This window comes from Hyalella azteca, unplaced genomic scaffold (genome assembly GCF_000764305.2).
Source record: "Hyalella azteca isolate HAZT.00-mixed unplaced genomic scaffold, Hazt_2.0.2 contig5956, whole genome shotgun sequence".
Lineage (NCBI taxonomy): Eukaryota > Metazoa > Arthropoda > Malacostraca > Amphipoda > Hyalellidae > Hyalella > Hyalella azteca.
Window position 1 is genome coordinate 95,752 of NW_025936130.1, and position 11,462 is coordinate 107,213.

At 41.3% G+C, this 11,462-nt stretch overlaps 1 protein-coding gene across 8 annotated transcripts in view; it reads left to right on the forward strand.

Annotated features, from left to right (window-relative positions):
- LOC108671167 (proteoglycan 4) overlaps nucleotides 1–11,462 on the forward strand; it is a 79,566-nt gene that overhangs the window by 54,626 nt on the left and 13,478 nt on the right. For 4 of the 8 annotated variants that reach the window (XM_018158655.2, XM_018158656.2, XM_047880703.1 and 1 more), the window contains exons 2-3: nucleotides 8,329–8,488; nucleotides 9,010–9,835. In XM_018158655.2, the coding sequence (XP_018014144.1) occupies nucleotides 8,329–8,488; nucleotides 9,010–9,835 (986 nt within the window). Of the gene's footprint in view, nucleotides 1–1,101; nucleotides 5,332–8,328; nucleotides 8,489–9,009; nucleotides 9,836–11,462 lie in introns of those variants that run through there. The other 4 variants (XM_018158652.2, XM_018158653.2, XM_047880702.1 and 1 more) reach the window with 3 other exon arrangements.

The window sequence follows — 11,462 nt, forward strand, 5'->3', positions numbered from 1 at the left end:
AGTCTCTAGATTACTCAAATTCGACAAATGCACCCAGTTCAATTCAGGGATCAAAGTCTGTTGTGTCAACAAACGAAATCAGTGTAGTGATTCCCCAAATTGGAACGGATCGAAAGTGTAGTACAAATTTTTCGGCTATTGCGCTACTTCCTCTGGCCGAACCAAATTTGACAGGACAAGGTGGTATAAATATTTTTGGTTCCCTTGTCGAGAAAACTGCTGAATCAAAATCTGCAATAACCAAGCCCACTTTCGTTGATTCTTTAAAGTTGGAAGAAGAAAATGCGTCATCACAAGTCGAATTTAAGTCATCTCGAATAGAAAACGAAGAACGTATCAGCATATCGAGCATTTACTCATCTTCAAGTAATTCCGATGTTATGCGTGACAGTATGAAAGATCAAAGTTTAGATGAGATTTCAACACAGAACTCGCCTTATGTAACATCAGTCTTGAAAACTCCGACAAAAATAACTTCGGACATTACTGTGCTATCTGTTGGATTTCAAGAAAGCGCACCCACAGATAACATTAAAAGTTTTGCACCTTGCATCAGTAATATAAATGATGATCGAGTCGACTCTCATCGTACAAATTCTTCCTCCGTCGTTCCAGACGTCTCTAGAGTCACATTGTCTCCCCAGTTACCATCTTATAAGATAGAGAAAGCTGGAATTGCGTCAACTTCGACGTCATCCACCTCCATCTCTTATCAATGTCGTGCCAATGCTGATGAGCAAACAACGGTTAAGATATATGAACTTGGACGTCTAGAAACAGACGAGCATACAGGTGAAGTAAATGCGGAGCTCACAACTGAAACTTATTCATCGGAGTTTGTTATTCCTGCCAGCAGTTCTGATGCTATTATCACCGCATCTGATAACATACAAAATGTTTCAGGAATTGCTTCAACTTTGACGACGACTGCTGTTCAATTTTGTGGCAACTCTGATGGCATGCGAAGAATTGTTGAAAAGCCTGGACTTCGGAGTTATGATATCGTTGAGGACTCTACTAGAAGCGAAAGCCAGGCCATGAAATTTTTGAGGAAAACTGAGGATTCAAGTGTCAAACCTCCGTCTCATTCAATCTTAACTTCTTCTGTTGTTGCTATGGCCGTTGCTGTCCCAGATCATTCTGCTCAGGAAGCAATCGACACGGCGCCCGAGTGTGAACCTTCGGGTGGAATTGGGCCAGCATTGGTAGCTTCTTCGAACTTGGCCGTTGTTATCGCAGCTCTCACATCACCTTCCACTGAAGCAAATTCCTGCGAACCGATAGTGCCGACACAACCTGAGCTTCTACCTGAGGGTCATGCCTCAGAATCTGTAATTACATCGAACAGTAGTGATTTTTTGACTACATCGAGCCAAACATCTAAGTTTCATGCTATTGGAGTCAATTCTCAAAAATCGGTTCATATTTTTCATCCAGCCGCTTGCCGTGCAGATAGTCAAATGGTAGAAACATCAAAAACGGCTACGGTGGTTACTTCTTCTACGTCAACAACATGCGAAAAAAGCTACTCAGAGTCAGCAGAAGCAACGCGGCTCGAACTTGGATCTGAAAGTAAGCATTCTGAACGTCTCGTTTCTGCGAGTTGTGATGAAGTGATGAGCACATTGGACGATGCTCATGCGGTTGCTGAGGTTCCTTCAACTTATATGCTGACATCAGTCGTTGAGTCTCAATCTCGTGCCATGACTGATGAAAAGTCTAGAATGGCTGATATGGCTAAACTTCAACATTGCAATGTCGATGAAGGCTCTACGGAAAACCAGTGGAAAATGAATAAAATTGGGGAAACAACACTTCAATCGGGTGTCAGGCCGCCAAGCCATTCAATCCTAACTTCTTCTGTCGTTGCTATGGCCGTTGCTGTGCCAGATCATTCTGCTCAGGAAGTTATCGACACGGCGCCCGAGTGTGAACCTTCGGGTGGAATTGGAACTGCTATTGTAGCTTCTTCGAACTTGGCTGTGGTTGTTGCTGCTCTTCCGCCACCTTCCAATGAAGGCAATCCTCCCGACTCGGTGCCAGGAAAACCTGATTTGCCACCTGAAAGTCATTCCTCGGAGTTAATTAGTTCTAACAGCCGTTGTGATGTTTTAACGTCCGCATCTGATATCGCAAATGATGAGTCAATGATTGCTTCTACTTCGACATCTACTGCTTATTTTGCTGTTAAATCCCATAGCAATACTACTGGTGACGAACAAAGAAAATTTGAAATTTCTGGACTTGAAATTTATGATATCGATCAGAACTCTACCAGCCACGAGAGCCAGAGAACGAAATTTTTGACGAGTCCTGAAGAGGCGAGTGTCAAAACTCCCTCCCATTCAATCCTAACTTCTTCTGTTGTTGCTATGGCCGTTGCTGTACCTGATCATTCTGCTCAGGAAGTTATCGACACGGCTCCCGAGTGTGAACCCTCGGGTGGTATAGGGCCAGCATTGGTATCTTCTTCGAATTTGGCAGTAGTTGTCGCATCTCTTGCGTCACCTTCTAATGGGGCTAATGCCACCGACGCAACATTGCCGGAAGAACTTGAGCTCCCTACTGCGAGTCATACATCGGAGTCTGCTATAAATGAGAGTTGTAGTTGTGTTTTGACGACTACATCGGACAAAGAATCTAATCAAGAAGTTACTGGGAGATATTTGAACAGTGAATTTAATTTCAAACATTTACTGCCCTCTCAAACATCGGTATCGGCTTCTTCCTGTGTCACTCACAACGATGCTAAACGTCAAATGATGGAATCCTTGAAACCAGCAACGGCTGTCTCCTCTATCACGTCACCGACCACTCAAACAGTGGTGAAACCTATTATTTCTGAAAGCTGTACTTCGAAGTCTGATATTTCTAAGAGCATAACTGACGATTTAATGGCCAGGTCGAACAACGCACCTGATGTCCTCCATGTTACTGGAATGTATTCGAATCCTACTGCGAATTTCGGGACTTGGACACATTCTCAGACTCCTTTATTGGCTTCTCACATGGATATAGACGCGGAAGCTAAACAAATAGCCGAATATTCTGATAAATGGTCAAATTCTCAGACTACAAGGAGGGTCGAAAAATACAGTACAAAAACAATTGTAAATTCATTGGACCTACAATCTCGAATGAAATACATTGATAAGTTGCAGAGTCACTTAGTGGACAGTTCTAGTTCATCTTCTCTAAGCATATTTACATCCAAAGATGTACCATCTTTCACTCGAAGTCCTGATTCAGATTCCGAAAATGCAACTGAAGAACGAATTCAAAATCTTGGGTTACAACCTCCTGCCAAGATATGCTCAGTAACTTCTTCTGATTTTGGAAAATATCCGATCACTGCATCTTTGGTTGCTCCAGCAGCAACTAATGATGCAAGAAGACCTGATGATGACCCAACCATATCTTCAAAATTTGAAAATCAACGATATCAGTTTTTGTTTGCAACTCCCAAAGAACACATTATTTCACGGCCAACTGATTCAAAGACGCTAACCACTGTGATTGCGTCCACTGAAAAAATGCTTGAGTTAAAGTCGAACGTGAGTGTTAGTGGCGCAGTTGAACAGCTGCCAACAACTGAAGTTGCTCGAGTGCCATCGAGTTCTCTTGAAAAAAAAATTGATGCAGATCATTGTGATGTTGAACATGAAATAAAGGTGTGCCAAATCGATGGTAAAAAGGCAACTGAAGACTTCCCGAAAGATATAATTACGAATTCTTTCACTGGAAAGAAAGTGCACTTTCCCGAAGACTCTAATGAAACCCAATTATTGAAGTCGAACACGTTTTCTGAAATAGATGGTTCAACAGTGAAGACATTTTCAATCAAAACAAGCGAGATAGTCAGAAACTTCCCCACATTGACCAAGCTTCCCGATGATAAATCACCCACTGGAGATGCAGGTACTGTGGAATCATTTTCTTATGAATCTTCTGCTGCTGATCGCCAAAGCGCTCAATTTCAATCCCTAAAATTTAGGAAAAGTTTCGAGAGTAACACTGACTCCTCCGAATCTCGCTCAAACTCCCGCACTTCTCGTGAAATTTACGAAAGTAATGTTAAGCAATGGGAAGAATACCTTGAAGCTGCAGCAACCGGTAAGCTTAGCAGTGATGCTATTGTACCGAAAAAGAACAGGGGAGTGCCTGTTTTGCCTCACCCTGAAGGTTCGTTTTTGACCCCTCTTGTTCTAGAGTCTGTAACGCTCAAGCCTACTGGATTAAATAGGAATGATTCCATCGAACAGACTCAAAATGAACGCTCATATTTGCATCATATCTCGTCTTCGAATGCAGCGACTTCCGATGCAGAATTGGAGTCCGGAATTGATGTGCCTGTAGAAAAGGTGTCTTGCGACGACAGTATAAAAAAAAACTTCGACATGACACAAAATTTTAAAACTAACTCAAGTGATGAGTTTTGTGGAAAAGGTTCTGTAGATAGTTTAGTTTGGCCCGATGATTGCGTTGGTGGATTTTGGGATGGGAGGCGTGAGCATAAAGAATTTCTTCTTGGTTTACCGGAGTCGGATTGGGAAGGGAGGAGAGGCGTATGGGAAGGAAGAAGTCGTCAAGGAGGAAGTCTAGATAGGAAGAGACTGAAGTGGAAAAGTACTAGAGAAAACCAGTTGCGGGCTGAAGAATCACCGTCTGTTGGCCGGTCATCTTTGTCTCCGCGGAGATTGATTGTTTCTCCTCCGTGTGCTCGTGTCGAAACCGCTTTACCTAACTCAACCAATGAAACGTTGAACTCGTCATTGGAGACTGATGTTTGGAGGATGGGGTTTGAACGATCGATACCGAACGAAACAAAAGGATGGAAATGGAATCGTGTACAGAAACAGAACACAAACATGGTGGGTGGTTGGCGTGGTCGTCGTGGGGAGTGGGAGGGTCGATGGAAAGAATCGACTGAAGTGCGTCAACCGTCACCAGCGATGCGTCAACTGTCACCGGCTGTTACTCAACCTTCACCAGCAATACTTCAAGCGTCACCAGCAATACGTCAACCGTCACCAGCAATACGTCAACCGTCACCAGCAATACGTCAACCGTCACCAGCAATACGTCAACCGTCACCAGCAATAAGTCAACCGTCTCCAGCAGTTACTCAACAGTCACCAGCGATGCGCCAACCGTCACCGGCTTTTCGTCAACCGTCACCGGATGTACGTCAACCGTCACCGGCTGGTCATCAGCCGTCACTAGCAAAACGTCAGCCGTCACCAACTGTTGGTGAAGCGTCACCAACCGAAGAGTTCCTATTGCAGTATCTGCATGAGCTCCTAACAAAGTATTCCGCAAGATTTGCGGCAGGTGAGCACGGACTTATCTTGCTTTTGGAATTTATTGTTTTAGTAAAAACGTCGTTCTTTCGAGTGTACTGAATTAGTAAGTGGTTGATTTTAATGCCAATGTTTAACCGTCCTTTTTCATCAAAACAAACTATTAAAAAACAACAGTCTCGTTTTGACTGTTAAAGCCATTTATTTCTCAATCGTGGTTTTTTACCTTCCCTCGTCCGTTACTACCCAGTAAGGATTTATCATTTGAATTTATTTTTTAATGCTTTTCCGTGTTCTAATTATTTGCGTCGCACTTGAAAATATGAAGCTAAATTAGTACACGTAATTTCGCACAGACTTCATCAAAATAAGAGTGTCAGATAATTCTATAGCATTTGCTCTGCTCGTTAAAATCAATTTTTTAAAGTAGTGGACTACTGTAAGACTCGCGTTTGTCATACAAGCAATGCGAAACTTTGTCGCAGTGCAACTCACGTTCATGTGGCAGGCAGTGCAACACTTGGATGCAGTGCAACTCACGTTCATGTGGCAGGCAGTGCAACACTTGGATGCAGTGCAACTCACGTTCATGCTCGTCTCTTATCTCTTATCTCGCCAGTTGCTGGCACAGGCCACCATGCGTCGCCAGGATGATAAGCAGCGCTCTGCTCTCGACAAGTTAAAATTGTCAAGTCCCATTGGCTTGGAGCTTCATCTTTATTTGTAACTTATAGCACGGACATTTCTTGAATGCGTTTTTGGATCGAAGAATAAGCTTATTTGCATTGTGAACTCCTTTGTTTTAATTTGTTCTGAATGTTACTATTACTAAATTGTTACTGATTCAAGCGGCATGTTTCTACATCATGGGTCATATAAATCCGGCATAGTCATGGATGGTATCTTTGCTTATACTTGTATTATTGCTGCAAATCATTTTTTATTTGATACATTCAATTCTTTCCGTGATGCACTTCGTGTTCGTGAGCTTGCGTAAAGAAAGGTACATTTTTCGTTTTGTTAAGTTCCCGTAATCGCAAGAAACTTTTAGTTGTTAAACTAGTCTGCGTTATTATGACCCTTTTCCTCATAGGCCAAATGAAGTGACACTCTTTCTACAGTATCATGCTTTCTTCAAAATTTAAGATTTTCTAAAGACTCACAAGAATTTTTAAAAACTTTACTACTTTTTCTTTTCGCATCAAGAAAAATATTCATGTTTAAAACGGTTCTTGAGTTCATCAATGCACTATATTATAAAGCAGGTTATATATATATCGCTCCATGGCACCTGTCACGACATATGGATAGAATATCTTGTATAAGGTCTGGCATAATAGAGATGTTCTTAGGAAAAAGAACACGAGATTCGTTCTTCAAGTATTATAGATTGTGAAGTCACGGCGCCGGTAATGAAAGTCAGGCACGATTGTTAGGTTATATTGTTTCAATTTTGATATTTAAGAAATATTTATTGCGTGGTAAGCATCGAGACCAATTAATTGTCTGCTGTCTATATTTGCTGGAATGAAGAATCAGCTCTATTTTCAACTGCATCAATTCGTATCCTTAATGCTTATTCTTGACCCATTTTTAGTTTTAGCTTATAGAGACTTGAAATGCTTCGAAGAATTCAATATCTAATTCGTCGCGTTTATGTGAAGCGATTTAAAACAAACCGTTTCCTTGATACTTGTCCAAGAGTTGCAAATTTAATTAATAAAGTAATTCTAGCATCGCCCAGCACTACTAGTGACATCAGAGCTACCGTCGTTTTTTTCATATTTCGCCCTTAATATTTATTTAATGTTTAATTGTTATAAATATTTTCTCGGTCTTTTTTGTACTTCGTCCTTGTTTTATCAAAACGTGTTGCAATTTTAACAACAGGAAGCCAGTTGCAGGTCCAGCGACCGTTCTTTTTAAATTAACTTCCCTCGTGTGTTTAATGGAGAAATTCACATCTGGTCTTGAATTTCCTCGAATTTTTTTCAAGTGCCTGCGTAAGTTCGGTGTTTGTCCTTGGCTTTTTATTGCGCTCTGAACTTTTTAAAAATAAACTACACATGTAATCACTGTTTTTTCGGATTGGTATACGTAATATCTATAACATAACATCTTTTCACGACTTCGTGTTTATAATTGCGAATTAGTTCTGTCAAAATTACGATAAAACATTGAATGAATGAATGAATGAAAGCTTTAAAATATAAAATTCTCTTACAAAAAATAGCAGCTATCCTATCCATAAGGATTTTTTGCTGACGTATACTTTTTCGTCAATAATATCGTTTTCCTACTACCTGAATTTTTATTACCTGAATACCTTTTTCGCACTAACGTCGTGCTGCTGCTGCTGCCATCACTATTAAGCTATGTATTATGATGCAGTGCTCCTGATTTTTCGACACAAAACAAAGTTTTTATACGCAATTCCCGAGCGTAGCCTCATGTGTCACGTTCAAATATGGTATGCAAGGTTCCCTACACACAACGCGTCTCGCAAGGTCGTTTCTGACCGTGATTAACACTCTTGGTTTGCTTGATAAGCCCCTACATTAGTAACTAATAAATAATCTCTTCCATCTTTCTGAGTCTTTAAAGCTCTTTCATAATTTCGAACTGCGTTACCGAATTCCAGCTTTAGTTTACCATTTGTGATTATTGATTATTGCTTGCATTTGTGATTACTGATTCCTAGTTGACTGAATTATTTTATTGAAACAATAAAATGAACGCTAGTAATTTCCCAATTTCTGTGTGGCACTTTAAAAACCTAACAAGCAATAATTTCCTCATTTCTATGGCTGTGAACTAACCTATATGTGTATTGCAGGCGTGATGAATGTAGAGCGTCGTGGTCACTTTAAGGCTAACGATAAATAATTTCCTCATTTCAAAGGCTGTGAACTAACCTATATGTGTATTGCAGGCGTGATGAATGTAGAGCGTCGTGGTCACTTTAAGGCTAACGATAAATAATTTCCTCATTTCAAAGGCTGTGAACTAACCTATATGTTTGTTGCAGGCGTGATGAGTGTAGAGCGTCGTGGCACCAAGGCTCTGGAGGTGTGGGCGCGGCGGTCGACATCAGGCTACCGCGGCGTGAGCGTCGACAACATGACAACCGCGTGGCGGGACGGTCTTGCCTTCTGTGCGCTCATACATGCCCACCGCCCCGACCTCATGTGAGTTCAGTCCAGAGTTTATCAGTAATTGGCTATGACTTAATGGCTATCGCTTATTGGCTGACTCCAACAGCCAATACGTGATAGCTTTACACGCTAAGCTTACCAATTATAGAAGATAAATTGGCCGCTACGTTTTCCTAAAAGAGTTTCGATATTATAGTCTCAGGCCTCCACTGCAACATTTAGTAGGAGAGAGGCATTTTTATGGAAGTGTCGCTTAGTTGGATGGCGTTCATAGTACCGTAATTGAGAAATCATGAAGCGTGTAGAATTTATTAGTGAATTGTTTGTATTTTTCACATTTTGCTCATCGTTCAAGTATCTCTTGAAACTTAACCTAATATTTGGACTGGCTTCTTGATGAACAAGCGCTCGTTACATACAGATGATCATGTTGAAAATGTTACTAAATCTATAGTAGCATAAACACACTAATGCAGAGATTAAACTATTATCATTCCTTAAAATAAAGATTACTTATTTTGAGGCATCGTTAATAACGCGGGGTATTTTTGCAGAGATTTCGACTCGTTGGACGCTGCCAACGCGCTCGAGAACAACGAGCTTGCGTTCCGCGTGGCCGAAGAGGAGCTTGGCATCCCCGCCCTCCTGGACCCGGAAGACATGGTGGACTCTGCCGTGCCCGACCGACTGTCCGTCCTCACTTACGTGTCCCAGTACTACCAAGCCTTCGCGTCCATGGGGCTAACCATCGGCGGCTGCTCCCCGAAGAACTCCCCCAAGGCGGACTGTCGGATGAAGCTACCTGAGGATATCGATGACAGTGCGACAGGGCTTCCCCAGCCGGAGGTCATCAAAGCCTCAGCGCCTCCCACCGCAGCTCAAACAGATCGGCTTGCATCTTCGGTGCTCAAAGAAAGAAATTCGACCGCTTTTCCTGTCGGTAAAGGCAGAGACATGCAATCTTCAACGCCTGTGAAAATGGTCGTTGCCGCGAACGGAAAAGAAATTTCACAACCGACATCCACGCCATCATCCAAAGACCCTACCACCGTTGCCACGGCCGTCACACCGACAAATTCAAGCACCAGAACCTCAACTACAACCACGACGTCCTCTGCAAAGTACAACTCCGTGTACTCTCCGAGCTACACTTCGCCTTACTCTACCTCCTCCAAATACCGGGGCTCTTCCACATCGTCATCTCCACCCGCGTCATCACCCATCAATAGCAGTAATAATGACAGCAATAATAAAAGCTCTACACAATCACTCAGAGAAACAAATAACGATAAAGTGTCGAACGCGACCAGCAACATCAGAGTCGCCACCGTACAAGAGCGCATCAGAAGTCTTGCTCTGGCCACGTCGCCTGTAAATAAGGTGGGCGAGTTTCCAATAACTTCTTATATATTATAGCAACATTGTTTTATTTCTTGCTTCTTATGCAGTTTTATTTTGCAAACTCTTGATATTAGTTTCTTTTAGTGAATTCACTTTGTGAGTTTGTGGGAGGCGATCTAATTAATACACTGTATTTCAATGTTTTTGTATATCAAAAGGGCAATTTTATTTAGTCTCGCTACATCCAACCTTATGCTTTCTGCTTTTATCAGCGCCAATATGAAAAAATTAGGAAAATTTGCTCTCTGACCTTAGTTTTTGTGCATAGTATTCGACTTGAGAATTGAATCATTTATCTCGAATGCTTTCTTCAAGTACCATTTATTCGTCTCAAATTTTCCTATTTCAATTTTAAACCTTTGCTTGACATTATTCTTTTTATTTTATCTTTAGTTCAGTATTTCTGTTTTCGATTAACCTCGACTAAAAACACTCTACTTTTTAGACTTGGATGACTATTTATATGATGTGATACAACGTGGACATCACCCTTTCCTTTGGTTGTAACTTTATTAGCGAATTAATTGTAAATCTGTAAGACTGAATGGAGTACGAGAGAATGGGGCTCCTATTGTAGACTTTGCAAGAAAGCTAGGTCTACTGCAGGAAAAACTGAATTATTAATTTAATGGATGGCACGAAAGAACTGTGACCATATGAACTGCTTACAATAATAATAGGTCCGATATATTAAACTCGATTAAACAGCGATATTAAACTCGCTGTCTGTGTGGCTATACTGAGTGTGTGGCTGCGTGTTGGTTTTTTAAGCACAATGCGTTGTAAGTTTTTCACATGCATGTCTGAACACCAGCTTGTATTTGAGCTTCCATATTATTTATTTACATATTTCCGAACTAACGTTTGAGGCGTGGAAAGCGCGGGCAACTGCGGGCGAGAGACGAACAAGTACTGGCATCGTGCAGTGTTACTCAGAAGTATTGTTTGTTTTGGACTTGACATACGCGCGGATTATTATCATGAATATAAACGCTTCTTGTTATCGGCAACAAATTGAAGATACCTACAATGTAAGTGCCACGAGTGCCTTAAATCAACTGAAGATTGAAAAAAAAAATAAATTAAAAAAAATTAATTGAAAATTGAACTAAAAAGGCCGTTTCAATGCTTCATAGTCCGCCTCATAACGACCATCTAGAATTCTTGCTCGAGGACGATGATAGCGAATGCAATCCTTTTCATTAGTGTCGAAAACCCAAAAATTATTCTTCCACTTAACATGGGGATTGAATTGACTTCATTTAATTGACATAATGTCAATGACATCACCGATTGGTTTGAAGCGAGAAAAAGTGAATTGCGGTCATTTTTTTTGAATAGGTATGTGTACTTGAACCCTCTACCGCCGTATGTCACTCTCCGGGAACATACGTAACTTTCAACTTAAATTATACGTAAACTATTGAGTGTAGCAACCTGAGGACGTTTGTACGCAACAGAGAACATTTTAAAGTTGTCGTACGTGGCGGCAACCATCAGTGCAAGTCATTTTGCGCTCACTAGACCGTATCTTTTTTGGGAAGTAGGCTTGTGACAATATTGCTCCGGTTACTCATGTCAGGCGGTAGAGAGATAAGTGCACCGC